The 23,155-nt window shown below is 38.3% G+C and overlaps 1 protein-coding gene across 3 annotated transcripts; it reads right to left on the bottom strand.

Annotated features, from left to right (window-relative positions):
* Positions 1–261: 261 nt before the first annotated feature.
* Positions 262–22,536, bottom strand: LOC105923885 (FERM domain-containing protein 4B). 3 transcript variants are annotated; one of them, XM_036131722.1, is made up of 24 exons: positions 22,438–22,535; positions 20,635–20,700; positions 19,185–19,279; positions 19,007–19,099; positions 16,310–16,394; positions 15,903–15,959; positions 15,794–15,816; positions 14,297–14,380; positions 13,937–14,002; positions 12,245–12,302; positions 12,077–12,163; positions 10,648–10,724; positions 10,332–10,470; positions 10,105–10,246; positions 9,101–9,234; positions 8,809–8,925; positions 7,326–7,554; positions 7,187–7,240; positions 5,967–6,111; positions 5,653–5,820; positions 4,687–5,471; positions 2,707–2,845; positions 2,399–2,518; positions 262–1,078 (listed from the first exon to the last, which is right to left on the bottom strand). In XM_036131722.1, exons 1-23 carry the CDS (start codon positions 22,492–22,494, stop codon positions 2,401–2,403), a joined length of 3,018 nt encoding a protein of 1,005 aa, XP_035987615.1. In that variant the 5' UTR covers positions 22,495–22,535; the 3' UTR covers positions 262–1,078; positions 2,399–2,400. The 3 variants fall into 3 exon arrangements, with proteins under 3 accessions (XP_035987615.1, XP_035987616.1, XP_035987618.1); XM_036131723.1 differs by lacking the exon at positions 2,399–2,518 and having other exon boundaries at positions 22,438–22,536; XM_036131725.1 differs by lacking the exon at positions 5,653–5,820.
* Positions 22,537–23,155: the final 619 nt, after the last annotated feature.

Here is a 23,155-nt window from a genome sequence, read left to right as displayed (position 1 = left end):
TTGTTATTGAATTGAATTTACCTAAAAAGAGCACATCCTTGCCCAAAGTCATGGGAATTTAAGAAATATGTTTGATTTGCCTATTTTATTTTGTCTTGAAAAACTACATAGAACTTCACCTTGAATGCCATCGTGTTCTTACAAGTAGCAACTGCTCCAAAATGAACAATTATTCCCAAAGGACTTGGTGACTTGTTGACAGTAGCCAAACTTGTTCTTTACCAGCTGCTTTTGTCTTTTAAAAAAGTGGCAACACCCATCTATGTGTCACACATTTATTTATTTTTCCTCCAACTGAAAAATATTTTATGACAATTTCTAACAAGGTTAAACTACACACTCACTGTACAAAACCGTGAAAAACCCAACATGAGAAAATGTATTTTTATGGCAGTGCTGTTTTTTTTATACCGAAAAGAATTTCCTTACCATGCATTTTCAAACACTTACTGCACCAACAAGACAAATGGCTCTATAGACATGATTGAAATGATACATTCTAATTCAACATGTAAAAAAAAAAATAATAATGAAGAGATTCTTGATAGACGAAGTCTAACGCGATGGTAAAATCAGTTCTTGTCAAATCACAAATGTGAACATATTCAATCTTCGTTTTTATTTAAATTACTTTTTTATTCATGAGATGAAGATGATTGTTTTTATTCTATAAACTACTGTTTTGTATAAGGCAGTAGCTAGTTCTTGTTAAAGTACTTGTTGCTGTTTTTGTCTCTTTTTTTTTTTTACACATTTAAGTTTGAATCCAGTGTAATTGTGCAACATCTTGACACATTCTCATCTGCCTGTACAATTCATCCAAACCAAGGCACATGGGAAAGCCATTCAAGAGTGTCATCACTTGTGTTCAGAGCTGTCTTTAAGTTGAGGTCAGAGCACACCTTCTTGCACAAAACATTAAGAAGTGCTTATTTCCAAAGACTGCATTGGTGGCAACAAAAAAGTCTGTTTTCAGCTCCATTCCCTCCATGTGCTGCTGGCCATGGTTTGTTTGTGCCCAAGGGTTCATTTTGGTCCTCTTCAGTGGATGCCCATGTAGCTCCCATTATGTTGAAATCTGTGCATTGAGTAACAAAAGAAAATGTCAAAACTACTGTTCTAATATTTGAAGACAAGAAATACACGGCAGGCATTTGGGAGAAAACTTACAGATGGATGTGGAAATACAATTCAAAGAATGAAAAAAAAATTTTTGTGTAAATGTATAACCATAACATTTTTGGAGTTTTGAGAAATACATTTTTTGTTCTGACTGAAACACATACAGCGTGTCAACTGCCAAAATTAAATTGATATTTAATCCAATGAAGTTAGGCCTAGCAACTCTGCAGGGAACGTGACTTTTGAGCTTGTTTAATTTGTCTCCGAGGATGAGAACTTGGATCTGGGAGGGACGTCACACCCAAGTTTAGTGCACTTTAGCTGCAAGTCTAAACAAAACCAGAGGATTTGATCTATGTTGTGGTTGGTGTCCAGGGTAACTAATAGCAAAACAAGCTCAATATACAGTATTCTCTCCATTTTATGCATTCAAAAACTGAAGAAGCATGTTTAATGAGGGATTGTACAGTACTAGGATAGTAACAGAATTTCATGCCATGAGATCTTGCAATATAGAACCACCACAAAAATTATGTACAAAAAGAAGCAATGGGAAGACTGATGGAAATACATTATTTGTAAGCACTGTGATAATGCCACAACTTGTTATCCATCAGCCACAAATGATGCCAACCTTGGCAAGTGCTTAAGAGCTATCTATTAGGGCTAAACCAAAGGGCTGTTTCACCATTTTTAATGTGCCTGGAGTTTATTTCTAAAATCCAGAATGTAATTTTACCGATGCTTTGGCATTAGGAACATTTTAGCATAAGAAAAATATTATAAATCCTGCCATATATGCATAAGTCAAACCTGGACAAGAATATTTTATACAGATTCTAACCTAAAAGCAACCTATGCTCTGAACAGACTTGACAAACAAAGTTTTAAATTCATGCATCTAAAAAAAATCCTCCAGCTTATCCTGAGAGGAAAAACAGGTCACTAAACTCAATATATTGAACAAGAGGTCAATTCAAACACAGTGAATATTGTATGTTGTATGTATTGCAGAGTAAATGAGCTAACAATACTGCTGTAAAATTTAAATCCCTAAATTTTTAGGTTTTTGCCTCGTCATACAGCTGATAAATGAATAACTTTATAATGAAAGTAAAACTTATTTGGAAAACTAAAACTCAGGGCTTGATGGAAAAAAAAAACAAAGACAGCAAACCACGATATGAAGATATGATTTCAACAAGAGGTAAGACACGTGAATGGCAATATGACGTCAAATGGGAGATGACTACCAACGTGACATAATCCGTCTCACCCTTAAGTGCTAGATTGGTTGTCTGATGGTTCATCTGCACTAGTGGCCTCAGCACCAACCATATCTACTGACTCAGACTTTTTAGGCTTCGTTTCAGACTCTTTGTTCTCAGGAGAAAATCTTCCCATTTGAGCATTAATCACAAGTCCAGGAGTAAAAGAAGGCAGGAAGAGAAACAGACAACAAATCCTGTGAGAACACTATCTGAACAACTGGAGATTAAACCAGCAGGATGCACATAATATGCCACACTACAAATCATTTTCAGCCATCGCCTGACAGATTTCTACACTAAGTCCAGCACTCACCTGTTGTGTGTGGGACTCCGGTTGTACAGAGATGCTTGAGCTCCAGCGGGAGAGAACTGGGACACGTCAGCTGTATCAAACTCTGTCAGGCCGACAGCCAGCTGGTTACGCCAGTTTCCTGTGCTCTCCGCTGAGGACACTGAAAAACAGGTATAAAGCAAAAACACTTAGTGAATGTAGCAGCTTTACCCAGTAATTGCTGCTGTTTTATGGAGGACAGCTAAGAATGTCCCCCAATGAACAATCAATTAGTGCTATGGTGCGGTGATATATTGCCAGGTGTAGTGTGTACATGTTATCATAGCATTTTTTACTACCAGCAAACACGTGGACTGAAAAGTGTTACGTGCCAGAAAAGTTGCTTTAAATGCTGCTGTTTAACATTTCAATTTAAATTATATCACTAATAGCAACTTTATGAAATCAGCTTTACAGATTCACTTAGAATTTATAAACATCTTTTCACATGCAAAAAGCACTTTTATTTGTGTTTCTAAACACTCTGAAGCTATAAAAATTAGTCAGTAACAAATTAGATTCGCAAATTAACGTGGGATTATTTGTTGCATGCACAGGACTCTTCATGGCTTTGTGGAAACGATTGTGTTAAATCACATGAAAACCATATATATGCATTAGGTGTTAAAATTGTTATGTAAAAAATTTGATTACAATAAATAATTGTATTACTCCTTTCACTTTTAAAGTGGCATGCAGTATGTTCTACATTGTTCAAATGACAAATTAAAAAAACAATACTACCAATACAATTTATTAGTCTCAGACTGCAGATTTGCTGGTGGTTATTAGAACTTTTCAAAAGTAGAATGGGTGGAATTGTAACCAGCTCCCAGTTATTGTCAGTGAAATAGGCACCCTTTCTATCTTTAAGACTAGGTTTAATTGTGACAGCATCCTGGAGGGGGGCACCAGCTGAGCTACTGCTGAAAATGACTTTATGTTATTTTTCTATAGATGGTACACTAGACTGTCTGTTCAGTATCTAGTCTCTCCTCTAGATACTGAAATTGAAGGTGCTATTGCTGTTACTAACTGTGTTGTGTGTTTTTTTTTCCATTCTTTAGATTTTACAACTTTATATGTTTTGCTGTGTTACTCTAGACGAATCCACTAAAGGATGGACTGCTGTCATTAGCTCTATATTCTCCCTTTAATATAGTAAGGACAATCCCAGACAGGGGCGTCTATGTTTTTTTGTTTATTTGCTGTGTTGTCTCACAACCCCAGGCAATCACAGCAAGTTGCTGATCACAGAGCTTGGTTCTGCTGCAGGTTTTTTCTGTTAAAGAGGAGTTCTTTCCAATGTTGCTGCACATATGCTCAGTTTGAGGGATTCTGTCAAAGTTAACAAATCAGTGCAATCAAATGTCATTTGTCACGGTCATTGCCCTCTTGCTGCAATTGGATAGGTTTTCACAGATACAGAAATTTATATCTATTTGAATAAGAAATAATGATGTTGACTGCATTGCCTAGTAACTACAGCCAAACAGTAGTATATATTATCTCTCTATATGATTTGATTGAATTGACTGTACGTTTTAAAAAAAATACATCGTGCCACTGGGCCCTCTGACCGCCGACCAATTCAGGTGAGCTGTCTTGCCCAAGGACACAACGACTGAGACGGTAGGAGCGGGCTATCAAACCGACAAACTCCCCAGGTCCTGTCGCCCCGTAATGTGCTGCTAGCTCCTGATGTGCATGCTATGGTAAGTCTGAAATAACTGTCTGACGTCTTATGGGTCCGGTAAGAAAAATAAAAAAAGATATTTAAAGATTTAAGGGAAATGCCTTTTAAACTGCATGACATTTGGTCAAACATTGTGGCTATTTTTCTACATGCTTTTCACTTGCTCCTGACAGAACCGGTGTGACTAATTCAAGTTTATAGTCCCACTTGCTCACAAACATCAACAAAAGAAGTCTGCAATGTAAAAAAAAACAAAAAACTTTTACCTGAAGAGAAAGAAGTGGCTCTGCTTGAGTGGCTAAAAGCTGCAGGCATAGTTTGGTAGCCCAGGCTGAGCTGCGAGCCGCTGTCAAAGTCGTATCCGACCATCAGTCCTCTCCCACCCTCACGGTGGCCTTTGCTCCGGTGGTACCAGCCTTTCAGATGCTCGGCCACCAAGGCCTTCTGCATATTTTTAGCCAGGAGCTCATTTCTGGGTCCCTCTCTGCTCCGTGGCGGTCTCACCGTTGCGTAAGGATTCTGTGATAGACTGTCTGCCCCATCACTGCTGTAATGCCTGAACCTGTCATGTCCGTGATAGCCGTTCATCTGGTAGGACGGGTTGACGTTGTAGTGGCCTTCAACTTCATTCTCATATACATAGGCACCATTAGAATAAGGTTCCATGTCCTGACAGGTGTAATTGGCAACGTAGTAGGCACCAGGTGCATAGTGGGGTGAGGGATCACATTGATAATTGCAGCCAGAATGGTGCTGGACCAAGTTGGGCATGCTACCGGTGTTGCCATACACTTCCACTTTCCTGTGTAGCCGGTGCATCGTCGACGTACGGGAGTCCAGCGTACCGTAGTGGGAGTTCGCTGCACCGCAATAGTCCAGACTGGACTGGCTAGTGTAGGACGAGCAGTCTTCTAACACATCTGAGCTATTACTGCGATGGGATGGTGACAGGATAAAGACAGGCTTCTCAGAGTCTGTGTCTTTTCTCAGCCGGGGTTGAGACTCTAGACTTCCACTGCGATGTCTGAAGCAATGAGGAGACCCCTCTGACCTGGAAAAAGAACACAGACTTTAATACGGCTCCTAAAGTAGGAAAATATTTATTGATTCAGCAAGAAAGAAAAGAAAAAAAAGAAAAGGTTGGGGTCAAGAGTTAGGAAAGAAGGAAGGATGAAAGTTGGATGAGGTTATTAATGGGAGGAATGATACATGCACGGCATCAAAGACCAGACCTGAGCTGGCTGCTGCTGTAGGCGTTACGGGTCATAACGGGGGTGGGAGGCATGCTGCGTGGATCTCTAGGAGGTCTAGGAAGCGTTTTATAAGGACTGCTGTTGGTGGAGGAGACCTCTCTTTGATTCTGGTAGGTATGGGGAGCCTCCAGGCCATCAAACCCTAATCTAAAAAGTCGAAGTGATAAAAAAAGGAGGGTATGAGATGTCGGGAAAAGAATGAGGCTGCAAACACGTGATATAATTTAATGTGTGGTATTTATTGCATTTATTGAAGTTCCCTTGCACAAACAGAAGAATATATTTTTACCCACCTGCTGTGGCTCTTGTGATTGTTTCCTGCAGGCGAGCCCTGTCTCTCCACATCATATTCAGCTCCAAGTGATCGTAAGGGACTGAGCTGAGGGGAACCTTGGACTGAACGTGAGCGTGGCCTCTGACCCGCGACATCAGAGTCATCTACATACACACAGTAAAACGTTATGCTATTAGCATCTATGCAGGCTTTCTATCCAGTCTGAAAATGTATGGAATTTTGTTTGAATATTTTTTTGGTTCTGGATAAAACTGGAAAAAGACAAAAGTTGGAAGCTTTTTATTTTTCCAGATGTTACGATGTTTGTCCCATTTATTCCCACTTTTATCATTGTCTAACAGTTCCATGGATCCATCGGTCCCGTATTTAAAGCCTGACTGTCTTGGATCTGGCCTGTCTGCTGTCTTGATCCTGCCACTTTTCATACCCCTGCTTTTAATTAAGCCTCATGGACTGCACCTACAAACTCTCTATACACTCTTCTATACACCTATTTTATGCCCTTTATAAATCCTCCTCAAACAGCAAGACAGTGCCAGATTATTGAAAGCTCCAAGCAAGTAGATGGCCAGCAGTTCATGCCTGATTCTCACATCTCTGAACCTGTTCATGTTCTTTGGATTCCCCTGCCTTGCCAAGCAGTTGTCGGAAATCTACGGCATTTTCTGGACCACGACTTGGACTGTTACCACGACCACGAGTATTGCTAAACCCCTGGATTTGACTGCCTTGTTTTCTGACCACCTGTGCACGACCCAGGCTTGTCTCTTGAACTCGGACCAACCCTCAGCCATCCTGCTCTTCACCTTCTGTTGTGAACAGCCTGTCCTCAACATGACCAGGCTGCAGCTTGCTCTAGCAGAGGCTTCCTGCCAGTACCAGGTTTCTGGTTCTCATGAATAAACCTTTTAAAGCTCAACATCGTGTCTGGCTTGAATATCGAGTTCCCTGCCTCTCTGGATCGCTACACCTGACCACTGCAGAAATATCTGCTATCATTTTGTAAATATAAAATATAATATATATATATATATATATAATTTTGTAATATAAAAATATATTTGTAAAATACTTGAATGTGTTTTTTTATATATATAAAAATCGGAAAACCTGCCAAATCTACCGCTGGAAACATTTGGAATTTTGACATAAAAATGTGTAGCTTCATCAGCACTATAGCAGTTATGATGATCTTAGCAAACCTAACAAATCACTCACCATCATCCAGTGGGAGACTAGACAGAGAGCTGCAGTTTGACCGAACAAGCTCATCTGGAGAGACCGAAAAAAAACTTAATATACTCTGCAAGTGTAGTTAACTGTTCCCTGTTACAGTAAATATCAGCCTGCAACAAACCTGCAATTATCACTGAGGCACGTTGCGTGGGTTTTTTCCCCTTCTTGATCCTGTATTGGTTCATCTCATCCTCTATCTGCTGCAGTTTCTGCATAGCGTCCAGACAGTTTCTCCTCCTCTTTTTCTTCACCGTTTTGCACAGCTCGGACTCGTTTGCGAGCTTCTTAGCCGCCTCAACAATCTTTCGTTGGAGGGCAAATCTGCTCTCAAGATTTCTCAGGAAGGGGTCCTAAGAAAAGTCAACAACAAGAACACACAAAAAAAAAATCTATAAGACTTATCTCATATTATCTGTACTTGGAATCTTTTTGGTCAGGTCCTAAAGGTTTTAGTTTTTTAATTTGTGGAAATGTTCAGTTGATGTTTTTATACAAAAATACTAATTTGTGTTTTGCAGATTTTTTACATTATCCTAGTCAATTGTACATTTCTTAAACCTTAGTATGCCATTTCTACAGTACTACAGTATTAATTTTTTTCTGTACAGTCTCTTATTACTTTGTTTGTTTTGATATTTTTTTTTACCTTAATGTGGATCTTTATGCTTCCATTTGCCTTTTACTTACTTGCACACCCAAATTTCCCCACTTACTGCTGTTTTCAGCCATGGCTTTCTTCTAGCCAGTTTTCCATAAGGACCATATTTGTGAAGTGCAGTGCAAAATTAATGGTTGGCATGTCAGAAAATTTTCCCACCTTAGATTAATGATGATGATGATAGATAACGATGAATGCTATCCATGCTCAGCTTGACTGTTTAGGTGAATATATACATTATAGTAAGTTTGCAGTTGCATCCATTTTTTTAAGGAATGGATTGAACCAAGTTCTGTGGGATGTTCAAAACTAAGGATATTGTTTTATCACCCAAATCTGCTCTGCACAGACCTCTAAGACCTTTACAAAGCAGAACATTTTTACATCTGGCACAGGGACCATGGGTGAAAGGCTAGCTTGTTGGCTACATTGTTGTTTTACATTTCACTTGTTTTTATATTTATTGTCCCTTTTTAAATGGAAACACAAATTAAATGTCATTCCATTACTTTAAATCATAGTAAAATACGCTGTTTGCTTGTGTGTTCAGGGGGCGTGAAAACTTTTACAAGGCACTGTAGTTCCAGTTAAAAAAACTAGGAGCCAAAGCTCATTAATTTTAGCGCAGTAAGGTTTTGACTGAGGTACACTATTATCAAAGATTTTGTAATCTATGGCAGTCTGTGGCTCATTTTATCAATATTTTGCTTTCAATAATACCTATAATTAATAATTAACTAAGCAGAGAATATTGTCAGAAGGAATTTTAACAAGTAATTGAGACGTTTTGTTGAGCTCTTTGTTGATTGAAGAAAACAAATGCGTTTTAATTTCAACTCAAATAGATATATGGCATTTAACAAACTGTAAGTGAATATAAATAGCTGGGCACAAAAGGATGAACATGAGTTTCCTCATGTTTAAAGTGCCCCGGTCAAATACTGACCTCATTGTAGGGGAACAGGTCATCCAATTTGAAAGCAGTGCCGACACGCCGCCTGACCTGTGGTGGTCTTTCACCTGAGGAGAGGGGGTATTCCTTTGGCAGCTTTCCAGTCAGTTCCTGAAGAACAACAAGACAGGGTTTTAGACTTTAATAAAGTGTAAGTAGAAACAGAGGCAATCAACTCGCCTCCTGCACAGTAACAAAGGTTTAATAAAAAAGAGCTCAGCAGAAAATAGTACTTTCATTGAATTAATACAGAAGTGCTGTAATAGAAAAAAAAAAGATTTCTCACCGCCTCTCTGAGGCAAATCTTCTTGAGCTCTTTCGTTTTCTTGGCCAAAATATCTTGGAGTTCCTGTTCTTTTTTCCTCAGCTCAGACAGTTTTTCTTTCTTCTGTTCTTCGCTCATTTCAGAGTCTGCAGAACCTGCAAAGTCCAACTCATGAAAATACAGAATTCCACTAAAAACTAAATCTGTTGCACTCTTGTGCTGGTGATGTTTAGCTGGTCGTTTATTTTACATTATTTATTTATTTCTCAAACTACTCAGAACAAGCTTTCAAGCACTTGTTATTGCCAGAGATTTCATATAAATGTTGGACTCTTTATGATTTATTTCATGTGTTCTCTTTGAAAGACGGAGAACAATTATACAAAACACAGCTTAAATGTTTTTAAAGGAAAGAAGAATTGGGTGCAGAATTTCGAAACGTTTGAATTTATTATGAATTTTCTCTTATTTACACAAGGTTTAATTACATATTGATTTGTGGTCAATTTTGTATTATATTCTAGCATAAATATACGCTATCGGTCAAAAGTTTGGACACACTTTCACAGCAAATGGTTTGTCTTTATTTTTATTACTACCTCTGGGAACTCCTTCAAGACTGTTGAAAAACCATTTTAGGTGACAAATCCCCTGAAGCTCATTGAGAGAATGCCAAGAAAGTACTAAGCACTAATCAAAAGAAAAGGAGGTTATTGTGTTATTTCACATTTTTTTGCTTTCTACATTATTCTATATGCTTTTGCTTCATAATTTTGATGAATTCAGAATCTAGCTACAATGTAGAAAGTATTAAGAATAAGAAAAACCCATTGAATTACCAACGTTTGTTACTGTATAAAGTTTTTGGGAAAAAAAAGAACAGTCCAAATAGATCATTAAAAGGCCCAAATGAGTTTAACATTCCTGCTAATATTGAGGTCATGTAAACCTCAGACCAGAGTTGTATTTTTAACCACATATAAAATCTTGATTCACACTGAAACCCAAGCTCTAATGATGCAAACCTGTAGACACCAAGCTCCCATTGCTGGCTGTTATACAGTTATTCTTCAGGCCTACATCTCCTAGTCTGTTCATTTTTGCTCCTCCATGTTCGGTGAGCTCCATGGCAATTTCTTCCAACGTTCTAGCTGGTCCTAGTTTTGCCTGCAAAAATTAAGAGGACATGAAATGAAAAAGTAAAACCACAAAATAAATAAAGAAATGACAGTATTTCATAAAAGCCTCTTACTTTGCTTTGCTTTCTGTCCAAGTAGAACTGATGCTGGCTAATGGCCATTACCCAAATGGTCTTGATTAAAGAATGGCTGGCATACCACGTGTGGATGAGCAGGCCTGTCTGCCCAAATGTGCGTTTTGTTACTGCTCTCCTGAAGTAAGCATAAAGAAGAAAACAAAGTATTTTGTTGATATTTCTAATAAAAAAAGGCCAGCAAATTGATAATTTCTTTGGACAAATGCTACAAATCTGGACCAGTCAGAGGCCAAACAAAGGTATGCACAATATTATGTCTCGTCAATTTGAACAAACAGAAGAATCGGCTCACCTGTGTGGATCATTAACTTCCACAGCAAACTTTTTCTCCCGGAAGTACAAGTTTTCCAGCTGTTTCCACTGGTAGAGCTGTTGGAAAAAAACACACAAGGTCTCACCAGGAACATGAATGTATCCGTGTTCATTTCACATCGCGCGTTTTAGATACAAAGGCAAACACAATGGCTTTGTGTGTGTGGCCCACTGGTGTTGTAAATGCTGGTGAATCTAAAATCATTGAAAAGCTTAACTAGACGGATGTGATTTTCATAAAACCGTACAAAATGGTTGAGATCGCGTGTTTTACTTGTCCTTCTTCGCCAGACTCCATCGTGAGATGTCATTACAGTCTGAGCTCCATTAACGCAGGTGTTCGCATGAAACGAACGCCACAAGCAGACGTTACACGAAGATTCATGGCCAACATAACCGCTTTTCATGGCTCATCACGTTCACCCCCTCGTCAACCAGGTGCTCGCTGTCAGCAGCCAGATTTGAACAATCTATTAGGGTCGCTGACTCACTGCGTGTCTCGGCTTGAACTGAATGAGATACTTTTTAACCAACGAAGCCTTAGCACTGTATTTTCCAACCAGTTCTGCTAGAGGAGTACTCTTAGGAGCATATAGAAAAAAATTAAGCTACTTGTAAAGACGCGATATGTGCAGAATGCACTCCTAAGATGACCAAACAAAGAAGAGTGATTTCCAGTCTTACCAGCACAACAGACGCTTAGAGTAAATCCTCAGAAAAGATTAAATCCTCCTTTGCTTTGCTGTCAAGCCGAGCACATACTTCAGTCTGGCTTCTGTCAGCTCCTGACTTGTCTTTTCAGGTATTCTCTGCAGATTCATATTAAACTGCCCAAGCCCAGCCCCCTTTTTCCCTTCAACATCACGGGTTCCCACCTTCTTCTCCTTTTCTAAAGCGTGCCGTTCAGCTGATTTCTTGCACAACTTTGGGATGCACCAGCGACCGATAGATTGCTTCATGCAGAGCAACAGAGCTTTATAAGGAAGACAATACAGAAATAATCTGTTCTTAAAACTAAAGTGGACAACATAGCTGACAGATCACTCACTCGGGTGTTTCTCCTCTCTACCCACATGCCGAAAACAATACTCATGAAACAAGAAAAGCATGTTGTTTCTGTCCTTATGATCATCCTTCACTTTTTAAAACATAAGCCTTAATCAAGCGAGTTGACATATTGTTTCGGGCTGAGATTTTGATTCAAGTCTGGCCTCGTCTGTTGCAGTTCAAGTCAAGATTTCCCGGAACTGAAAGACACAATGCATGACTTAAAGCTGGTTAATCAGCACACTGTTTTGCAACAGCTGCGGTCCTCACCCGTGCTCTATGCCATCATCACACCTAGATTTGTGTGCGAGGCAGAAAAGAACAGCAGCGGACATTTCAGCAAGCAATCTGTTCCTATTTACCTTGCGAGGTTTTAATTTGTCCTGCAGATCATACTGGCCGATGCCCTTATAGCTGATTCCCAGCCACCAAGGGATCCCTTGTTTATCCTGTCAGGAAAAACATAAAGCTTATACTTAGTTCTAGGTGTAACCACTGTCATTTTCAATGAGTCACATAAGAGGACCTACCTTAACCTCAAAATAATGAACCCCGTATGTTGGCAATGACTCCACCAACGTCAAATACCTGGAAGAAAATTAGAAGTACAAGCCAGTAGTTTTTTGAGATGTTCGTGAAAACCAATGTTGTCTCATTACAACAAAGCGTATCTTATTGGTATTTTATGTCATTGACCAACACAAACTTATTTACAAAACTACATTGGGAAAAGTGTGCTGTACATTTATTTCATATCCCCCCATACGTCGAACTTCTGTAGAACCGTCTTATAACACAAACACAGCATCAAGTCTTTTTTGGCATGTATCTGCCAGCTTTGCACATTTAAAGACCGGTTTTCTTCCTGGCAAAATAGCACAAGTTTAAGCAAATTGGATGGAGAGCATCAGTGAACAAAAATGTCTTTCCACAGATTTTCAGTTGGATTTAAGCAGAGGTGAGCAATCCAGGTTCAGAAAGTAAAAATCCTATTCAGAGATTAGTTCCAACCATTTACATTTCCGGCTCCACAGCAGACATGGGCTGCGTCCGAAAACGTCTAATTGGTAAGGATTCTTCAGTCAAAGCAGAAGTGTGTCAGAGTTCGCCACAATAGCTGCTGTCCGAATAGCACACAGTTAGTAAAGAAGGAGGTAGGAAAAGGAGCCTGCATGCTTCTTATCATAATTCCTTTAAGCATAGGAACCTTGCAATGTCCCTTACTTGTGCTAAAGAGCTATTAGGAGTCCCACAGTTCTGTGCGTGACATGACGTATAAGCAAAGTCCACCTCACGGAAATCTATGAAAATGGCCGGAGAGAAGAGAGCACAGACTTTGTAGTTCTTTTTCGGAAGGCTGTAGGCCCGGATTTGACTAGAATCATCTATGTTCTGTCATGTACTGACACTGCAGATAAAGGCTGTGTGAAATTGGCACGGCAGTCTGAAGCTCCTTTCCTCCCCACAATAGAGTTCTTACAGTTTACCTTGTGAAAGGTCAAGGAAGAGAAACTAGGAGCTATAATTAGAACATTTCGGATGCAGCCAGGTACTAAAATCATCTGGTTAAGTGAGCAGGATGAAGGAAAACTAGGCAGGGTTTTTATTTTCTGACGCTGGATTTATCCATCTCTGGAATTAAGTCTGGACTTGGACTGAGCTAATTGATTGAGTAATATCTAAGCCATTCCACTCTCGTTCAGGATATGTCTTTTGTCGTGTTTGTCCTGCTGGAAGGTGAACCCTCCAGCATTTGCAAGTCCTCTGCAGCGTCTAACAGGTTTTCTTCCAAGGATTCTCCCGTTTGTAGCTCCAACAATCTTTCTATTAAAACCGTGCATCCAACCAGCTTTCCTGTCCTGTCCTTTCCTGGCTCCCTACTCATGAAGACCAGATTTGTAGGCATATAATAAGAGTTGTCCTGTCAACAGCTTCTTCAACCTGAGCGTTGAATCTCTCCAGCTCCTCCAGAGTTACCGTTGGCTTCTACTGTTAGACCTGCAAGTTAAGGTCAGTGTCTTTGTTGGTTTGCAGTTGTGCCATTCTCGTCCCATTTCTAGACGATGAATTAAACAAGGTTTTCAAGGTTTTAAAATATGAAAAGCCTTATTGCAGTTCCTGTTAGACTTTAACATCATATTACATTAAAATCTGCAGTACAATAACAGTTACTGGTGCAAATAAATGTGAAGTTAACTGCACAGTTTTTTTTTGTGACTTACTGCACAATAGCCTGTCCTCGAGAGACACCTTTCAGCTGCTTATAATATTCAATGACTCGATCTTCACTGTAAAGAAAAAAAAACAGTTGAGTTTATTTACATAGCACATTCCACAGTCAGAAAAAGTCATCAAAATGCCTTAAAAGACAGGAAAAATTAAATGATATAGTTAGTTGGAAACAACAAAAATAAAGTATTTGAATACATCCACTTGTTTTTCAATACTTTTTTCAAGTGGTGTTTGATTTGGACTTCAACTCAAATGGCTGTGCCACCACATTACAAAGAATGAATTAATGTATCTCAGGCTTAGAGTAAGACTAGAGTAAGATTTCTTGTAAGATTTCTTTGGAAGCTTACCAGAATGCAAGAGACGGATGTTCCTTGAGGACTTTGGTGGGGAGAGTTGGTAGCTTTTTCAAATCAGCTCGGGTGTTTTCATCGCTGAAACAGACGACAACAAAAAAAAAAAAAAAAAAAAAAAGAACAGCTGTGACAGATTTGGAAGTTGAGCGGGTGAACAACTGACTTGTAATATTTCTCTCTAATAGGCAATAAGGTAAGAAAAGTCAAGAATTTGTATACAAAACAGTTAAGAAGCTGTAAGCTGTAGGTCAGTGTGATGATGAAGAGCACATTAAATAGTAAAAATCAACCCTTGCAACATTATCCTACTATTTAGAAATCTCGAATGCAACATTACAACTTTAACATTTAAATCTGGGATTAGACCCAGTTTTGTAAAATGTTTCTAAAAAGTAAAACAAAGTATTTTATATATGACTATAATGCAAACCTAAAGGAAATTTGATGTTGTCATTTTAGTAAGATTTAGTCTTGTAATTAGGCTTTGGTCAGTCATCAGTATCAACATATACCAAGCTTTAAACAATTACGGTTTCACAGCTATAATTGTATGTCATACTGTTCTTGTGTTTGAATTGAAAAATTCAAAGTTTTTCTTAAGAGTATTTTCATGAGAAAAACATGAGTCGGCCTATACATCTTGTGCCAGCCTATGCCTTCTAACAGTAATTTTTTTTTGTATTTTATTAAATCAAAAAAATCGTAATACTTGACTCAAATATATTTTGTACTCCTCTGTATACAATTTTATCCTAGTATGTGACAAATTGAAGGGAACGCCTGAACTCATTTTCTGCTTACTCTGCTGTGCTGCAGAGAAAATGTATTTGCAGTTTTTGGGTATATTTATCTCTTTAGTGGGACAGAAAAAAACATGAGGTTGCTCTGAGAAATATCTTTCTGTCCTTTTGAGAGACTACATAAAACATCATAGAACCAGGGGCTTGTTGGATGTTTTGGACATAAGATCTAGGTTTAAGCCAGTGTAACGTTTCTAAAGCTTTGAGTTAAACAGCTTCTTCCTCTGCCATCATTACCCAATGATGTGAAGCTGTGACACTTTATCAGTGGAGTTCAAAGTTTCTAGAAGCTCTTATAGTTTTTCCACTACAAAATAAAAAAAACATGTCTACACAAACGGTTTTGTGTTTACAGCCGGTCAGAACCATTTGGTAACATCCACAAAGACCTGCAGTATCTCTCTGAAAAACGTATGCATTGTGCATTATTTGAACACAGCTAATAGCAGCTTTGTGCATCAGAGAGGTGTCTTTTGCGCTGCAATCCTTGGCAACGTCGCAGCATTGTGAGATTCATTAGTTGTCTAGTGCAAGCTTCGCAACACTCTGTGGTGAGCCTCACAGAGTACCGCTATTGATTTTTGTTGTCTGCGCCGGTGAAACAAGTGACCTATTGAATAATGGTCTCTGAAAGCTCACTATTAACTCCTCCAGCTGCAGTTAAATACTCCTACACATCATGTGCTCTTACCTTGTATAGTCTCCTTTAGCCTCCTGGTAATAAAAGAAGCATCCTATTAGATAATATAGTCTGCATACACCAGTTAACTAATGAATGGGGGACCATTAATAGTACAAACCTGCAATGCATTTGCAGCCAATCTAAAGACATTCTCAGTTTCCACTTCAATAATCCCCTGAGAAACATAAAGGGGGAAAAAATAATTAGGAATACATAAATAAAATGTTGATTAGTAGAGAGAAAGCTGTGCTGATCCAAACATAGATCATTCCCTGAGCTGCCCCATTGTAACCTCTGCCTGTTCTTGAAATGAAGTCTTGTGTTTTTCTGCTTTCACACACTATGCACTTTCCATTCCTGCCAGCAGAGTGAGAAAATTGTGCCCTGCAGTCATTACTGTCTGTTGGGCTGAGGCGCAGGGTTCAGAGACAGTGAATCATCCTGCAGCTGCTGCAAAAAACATCTGTAGCAGAAGATTTCCTTGTGGTTTTAATTCCCGGAAAACAGAGACAAAATAACACTTACGTTGTAGACGGCTGATTTCGCATTCAGATAGAACAACTCCACCGTTATGATGTCCTTCAGCTGTGTTATGTTTTCTACATAAAACCTGCCGAAGATAAAAGCAAAGATGACTTGTTATTGCTGCTGACAGTGCGTGCCTGTTTAAATCAGCAGCTTGTACTTTTCTCATCTTACAGGGCCATGCAGAGGTATTTACCCTTTTCCCATTTTGTCACATTAAATCCACAAACCACGTGGTATTTCGTTGGCACTTTATGCAACAGAACAACACCGAGTGTTGCATAACCATGAATGGTAGCAAAATGATACATAATGCTGTGTTCTACAAAATGAGAATAGGCTTGATAGGACGTCCACCAGAGGTGTCAAAATTATTAACATCTATTACTCAAGTAGAAGTATACATACTAGGGTTTAAAAATACTTCTGTAGAAGTAGAAGTACCAACCCATTACTATAACTGTATAGTATGATGTTGATATTGAAAAAAATAGGATTGGCTGTTTCACCTACATATATATCCATTGAAAACAAACCATTAAATGCAAAGCAAATATATTAAAGGTCCATATGGGTGCAATACTAAGCATCAACATGGGTTCCATGTAGCAGAAAATCTGATGCTTGGTTGCTTAAACCTATTGGTGTAAAACGTCAAACCTCAGAGACATATTATCAATAACCTTTTACTTGTTATTATTGGAATGTAAATTAAATTATTGTCTACATGCTCCACCTGCTTGGGCTCAAGACTGGTAACACCTGCATCTGTTTTTGCTTGTTTTCAATAAACCCCTTTACGTAACTCTGTGTCCGGCTGAATTTCGGGTTCGCTCCTACAATCGTTACACAGCAGACAGTGTTGTCAAAATGAATGATTAATCAAAGCGATTAATTAAAGAAGGTAAAAGGGAAAATAACAAACAATCCAAAAATTGCAATGTTGTTCTACGTTTTATTTGTCTTAAGTTTTTGTTGGGGCCTTTGGCAAACAACTTGGTGCAGTACTGCCTCCAACCTTAGTCAAAATCACTCTGTTCGGGTGGTGCTAACTATCAGATTTTTTTTTTTTTGTTTGTTTGTTTCTGTTTCTTATTGACAAGCCAGAATAATAACAAGCTGAAATAAAACATAAGTAATGAGACTATTGTAAAAATGTATGGAGCTAATTACATGAAAATGTAAGGAGTAGAAGTAATAAATAGGATTTAAAAATAATTGTACTTAGTTACACCTCTGGTATCCGTTTTCACTCCTTTTACTCTGACACTCCTAAATTAATTCTAGATAATACTGATGGTTTTAAATAGAATAAACAAACCCACATGTAACTAATTCTCAGTATAAATACAGCTGATCTGTGAAGGCATCAAAGATTTGTCGGAGAATGCTCATATGAGGAGACTGATTGGCCAGGCAGTCTCCTCTCTGACTACAGAAGAAGCCCCTGATGGGGCGGGGTCAAGGCTCAGCTGTTTCAATTCACCACCTTCCATAGATACCCACAACTCAACATCCACTCATCAGCAAATCTTCTGATTCAGTGAAACAGTTACTCCCGGCATCTAAGTTTCCTAAATATCTGAAAATGGTAAAAGTAGCTTTACTAATCCAGTGTGCTCTGTCTTCAGATCAAGTTCTGCCAGCAATGAAGCCCTAATCTGCTGCAACCAATTTTCAGCTCTCATGAGCTCCAAAGGAAATCATCATTTTGTGTTTTTGCAATCCATTACGCCCTGAAACCAACTACTGACTGAGAATCTGCTTGTGGCCCCCTTTAATGTAAGTGTCAGACATCATTAATGAACAAACAGCATCATATAAACCAAAAATAGAAGTCAGATCAAGGATCATGTTGGATAGAAGTCAAAAGCAGGGTTTGGTTATAAAACAGTATCCCAATATTCGACCATCTCACTGTGAGCTCTGTTCAATCCCTTATTCCAAAATAAAGAGCTTGGGGAAAACTGCAAACCTACCGAAATATGACAGTCCAGTTAAGCTAACATGTCGGGCAAGAAGAGAATCAAGTAGAGAAGCAGCCTACGGTTCGCTTTGAAGGAGCTGTGGATATCTGCAGCTCAGGTGGAGAATCCCCTCTTAGGAAAACTGTTAATTGTGCACTCTTTAAATCTAGCCTTCTTGGAAGATTGGCAAGAAGGAAGTAATGATTAATATAAAGCCATAAGTCCCATTTCAAGTTCACCTCAAACCTCGTTGGAGACAATGCACATCATCCTGAATATACCATTGTCACAGTAAATTATGAGATCAGAGATGATGGGAAGAAGGATAAAGGGCAATTGTGAAAGAAAACATGTTATATAATAATCTAAAAGACTGCAGACTGTGACAGAGATGGCTCTCCAGTCATAAACATAGAGCAAGATCAGAGATCAAAGCATAGTCATGTTAGAATGGCCCAGTCAATGTCAAGGCATAAATCTCATTTAGGTTTTTATTTATAAAAACCTTTGAACCTTACATCCTTCCATGTCTGAATCATGCATTATTTGTGTTGTCTATCGCATAAACTTCATGTAAAAGACATTGAACTTTGTGGGTGTAATGGGGGAAAAGCGTGTGAGAACAAGCTCCTCAAAAGCACCAACACAGATTCTTTTTTCATAATAAAGCCAGCAAAGTAGCGCCCCCTGCTGGTGAGTCAGAACATTACATGAAAAGATGAGTTAATACCTGACGAGAAAGTTCAGAGAAATGGTTCCCGGTTTCTTTGAAAAGTCGTGTTCAAGTACCCTACGATCCATCTGCAACCACTTACACTGACCACTGCAAAAGCAAACATATGCACATAGTTAAAGGCAAATCTGCAAATGTGATGATTTCTATTTTTTTATGAGTACAATTTACGTACTTGTCATCAAAAAATGCAAGACCGAAGAACTCCTTCTCTTTGAGGTTGAAGTGTGAGGATACCAAGTCGAGGAGCTCATATGACAGTAGCTTAGGCTGTGATGGAAAGATTAAGATTGATGAGTGAGAATTTACTCAAGAGCATTTTGAAAGGATGGTGATCTTTCTTTTTATGCTCAGGATATTGTTTGTTAATAAAGAAACTAGAAACAGACGTTTTTTGACCTAGACCCACGTTTCTTAAACCGTGAAAAATGGGAAATGGCCTGTACATGTGTAGCACTTTATGAAATCCTAAGGACCCCAAAATGCTTTACACTACATTCAGTCATTCACCTATTTACTCACATAATTAACACACTGATGGTGATGAGCTACATTATAGCCACAGCTGCCCTGGGGCAGACTGACAGTGGTACAAGCAGAACTATTGGTACTTGGGATGCCTTTGTTGGTATTCACAAGAAATTTTGGTGCTAAGTATCTAAAAGGTAAAATGTGTAGCAAAGAATAGAATAGAATAGAATAGAATAGAATAGAATAGAATAGAATAGAATAGAATAGAATAGAATAGAAATACCTGTATTGTCCCACAATAAGGACATTCAGGCGTAACAGTGGCAAAAACACATGGGCACATAAGTAATATGAATAAAAAGCTAATTTAAAGTTAAGTTCTAAAGCAAAAACCTGTCAGAAAGGGTAAAGAAATGTAATTATTATTAATTGATTATACAGATAATAATATTCAGATAAAAATGCAATGTTCAAGTTATATAGAGGAAAGACAGGAGGCGACTTACAGAATTGTACTCTTATCTGTAAAATAAATTAATTACCTGAAGCAGTTAAAAGAATCAAGTAGGTCAATTTACACTGAGTATTGCGTCAAACAGATTCTGTACTACTCAGAGGAAGCGCAGAGGAGCGTATTTCAAGAACGCCTTAGAAAGTGAACATACAGCAGCCATAATGAATTTTGAGTTTTCTATCTTTTCTCTTAATTTTTTCAACTTGGGACTTAAAACCTACAATTTATAAGAATATCTACATATTGTTTTATTTTTTGAGATAACAAGACTTGTAAATATAGTGGCATTTTAATAATGTTATATTTTTTCAGTATAACCTAAAATATACTGTGAGAAGAAATTGAGGTGTTACTTGTAAATAGACCATCAGCCTTTCCTGAGATCATATCAAGCCATGACACCAGCGTCCATGCCTAATATGCAAATCTCATTAACTCAAATCAGAGAAATAGTGGATTCACCTTGATGATAAATGTTTCATTATGTTCAGCAGTTGGTTATCAACATGGGGTGGAGAATACCGAACATTCCTTCAAAAACAGAACCTCAAGTCCTCTGACTGTAACTACAACCTTTCTCGCTAACAATACAGATATAAAGGTTTTACTATGCGTTGTTTTCTTTATCTTGATACCATACCTGAACCAGCAGCTCAAGCTTTCTGTCATCCAGCAGCTGAACCTGGCACAGTTTACCGTCAGTCATCTGCAGGGGGGAGAAAAGAAGAAGAAGGTCAGGGCTTGTGACACAGATTTGGAGCGATCAATAACCGCAAAGCAAATTAAAAAGTTGTTATTGTGCGCTCATCATCTGCCAATATGACAGTAAACACCTGAAAGCTCTTAGAATACTTGTATCATCTAGAAAATATTGCCGGCCATTTGTTTTTTCTTTTCAGTTTCTTACTTTATATATAAGTTTGGTCTTTTTCAGAGTTGAAAAGCATCCACCTCCCACATCATGCTTCCAAGACTCAATTCATATACGTTAAGCTCTAGGGTCATTTTTTTTGTGCCAACTTTGAAAATTAATGATTTAAAATAGTTTTCTAAAATCTACTCTCTGTATATGGTAGGACAATGTGGTCATGTAACTCAGCACTTAGTGTTAATTTGCTTTGATTAGGGGTCATAGTATGTTGCATTTTCATTAGCATACTCTGGCCCAAACCAGGGTCAGAATCCCAATCAATTTATATAGAGGGTATTGTAAAAAATAAAAATAAAATGAAATTCATCTGCTCTTCTGTTTAATTTAGTATTTCCTCTCCACTAATAGTCACGAACAGCCAAGTACCAAGATAAATAGAGTGATATATTATGGTTTAGCACAAGGGTGTATAGCATGGATGTAGGTTGAGACTAATTGTAACTGCTGGCAAAGAGATGGGGGTCCGAATTGGTGGAGGGGTCAGTTGACCCACAGTTGCATGGGGGGTAAAACGTTACTTTCAGCTACCCAATGACTCAGTAGTTAATGCTGTAATCCTATTTAGAAACACTGCCATGACAATAAAACCATTGTTCTGAGTATTTGTTACCATAGTAACCAAAAACAAGGATCTGAAGTTTTTTGCTTTTAGCCTCTTTACAGTAAGATTAAAGTATTAAGGATTATACCAGTCTGTATTATTCCTATATTTTATATCAATTCAGGCAGCTTCATAACATAATAATTCAGATAGAATAGGATAGAATAGAAGAATCACTAATCACTTAAAACATGCAGGATTTTGTGCAAATCAGAACAGTTTTCTTGCATTTCTTTTTTCATTGGGGTAATAAAATCTAAAATAGAATAAATAATACACAATATTATAGCAACACAGTATTTGCACTGAAAATAAAATGTAGTAATGTTAATGTAAACCCCTCTCTTTGTACAATAGATAAAACTACACACTGTTCCAGAACATATCAAAGTCATGGATATATATATACTTCTCATTTTACCTAATACATGATAATACTGCTTAGAAACAAATAGCTTGTTCCAGATCTTCCAATGATAAATAGTACACTTTTAATTTAAATAATTAGTCTGATTAATGACAAATCCACCAGGAGCTGTCATTGCAAATAAAGTACTGAAAGGCTTTTGTCAGTCCATGCATCTGTTAAGCAAACTATGTTTTAGACTCAACTTCCTTATAAATGTCTCTGATACCTCCAAACATGATTAAAAACAAAATTATATTTGTTGGTGCAAGATCAACTCCATCTTTACTCAGGATAAAGTACGGCTGACATGCTAGGGAATGCGAGGTTCTCTATACACTGGATAAATGAGAAAATCGTGCAAAAGTGACAGATTGAGGTTAACCTGTTTAACAACAACAAAAAAACAGCTCCCACCTGGGGAAAGATATCCAGCTCCCCAATTTGACAGAATGAGGTTGATTGTGGCTTCTAACAGTTGCAGAGAATGTAGCAGGTACTGTACCTGAAAGGCCTCTCCGGGGAGGGCGCAGGTGCGGATGCATCCCTGACTAGCTCTCATCCTTTGAACAGCGTCTGTTCGCAGATGCAGATGGTAAAACTGCTGCCTCTGACTGACTCTGCTGCTGGCGAACACGGTTAACAAGAAGACTGCTCCATCCTGAATATCGACAGGAGCAGCCGGGCTTTTGCTCCATGCACTGACGGCTTACAGTGTGAACTCAACAGCTGACCTACAGTAACGAGGGCTGTCTGATCCAGACTCCTGACCAACAGTATAGGGTATTATTCCCTCTTACTGTAAGCAGTAAATGTCAAAGGGGGAAATTGTTCAGCCATGTCTAAACTATGTAGCTGTTGAAACCGGATCATTCTCTTTTACGTCACCAGCCTTTCACCATTATGTTATATTACTGAATGGGTTGGTCGACGGAACAAACAAGGAGAACTATGTACAAATCAACAGATTTGTTTTGGAAACTCAAAAACATACACAGTTGGACCTTCAATCAGTAAAATGAGCCCAGATGCACTTGAAAACAGTTTGTTTATAAATTAGGCTGGCTAATTCTTTCTTCTAAAATGGCCCCCCAACCTCAGCCTTATTAGAAATGTGAAGATTATGCTTAAAATGCCAGATTTCACCAGAAAACCCAAATATTTCAATGATCTTCATTGTTTCTGAACAGCATGATAGAGCATCAGAAGCTCCAACAACTGTG

The sequence above is a fragment of the Fundulus heteroclitus genome, unplaced genomic scaffold (assembly GCF_011125445.2).
Source record: "Fundulus heteroclitus isolate FHET01 unplaced genomic scaffold, MU-UCD_Fhet_4.1 scaffold_454, whole genome shotgun sequence".
Classification (NCBI taxonomy): domain Eukaryota; kingdom Metazoa; phylum Chordata; class Actinopteri; order Cyprinodontiformes; family Fundulidae; genus Fundulus; species Fundulus heteroclitus.
The sequence above is the reverse complement of the archived record's forward strand: the minus strand, read 5'-3'. Positions and strand labels throughout refer to the sequence as shown.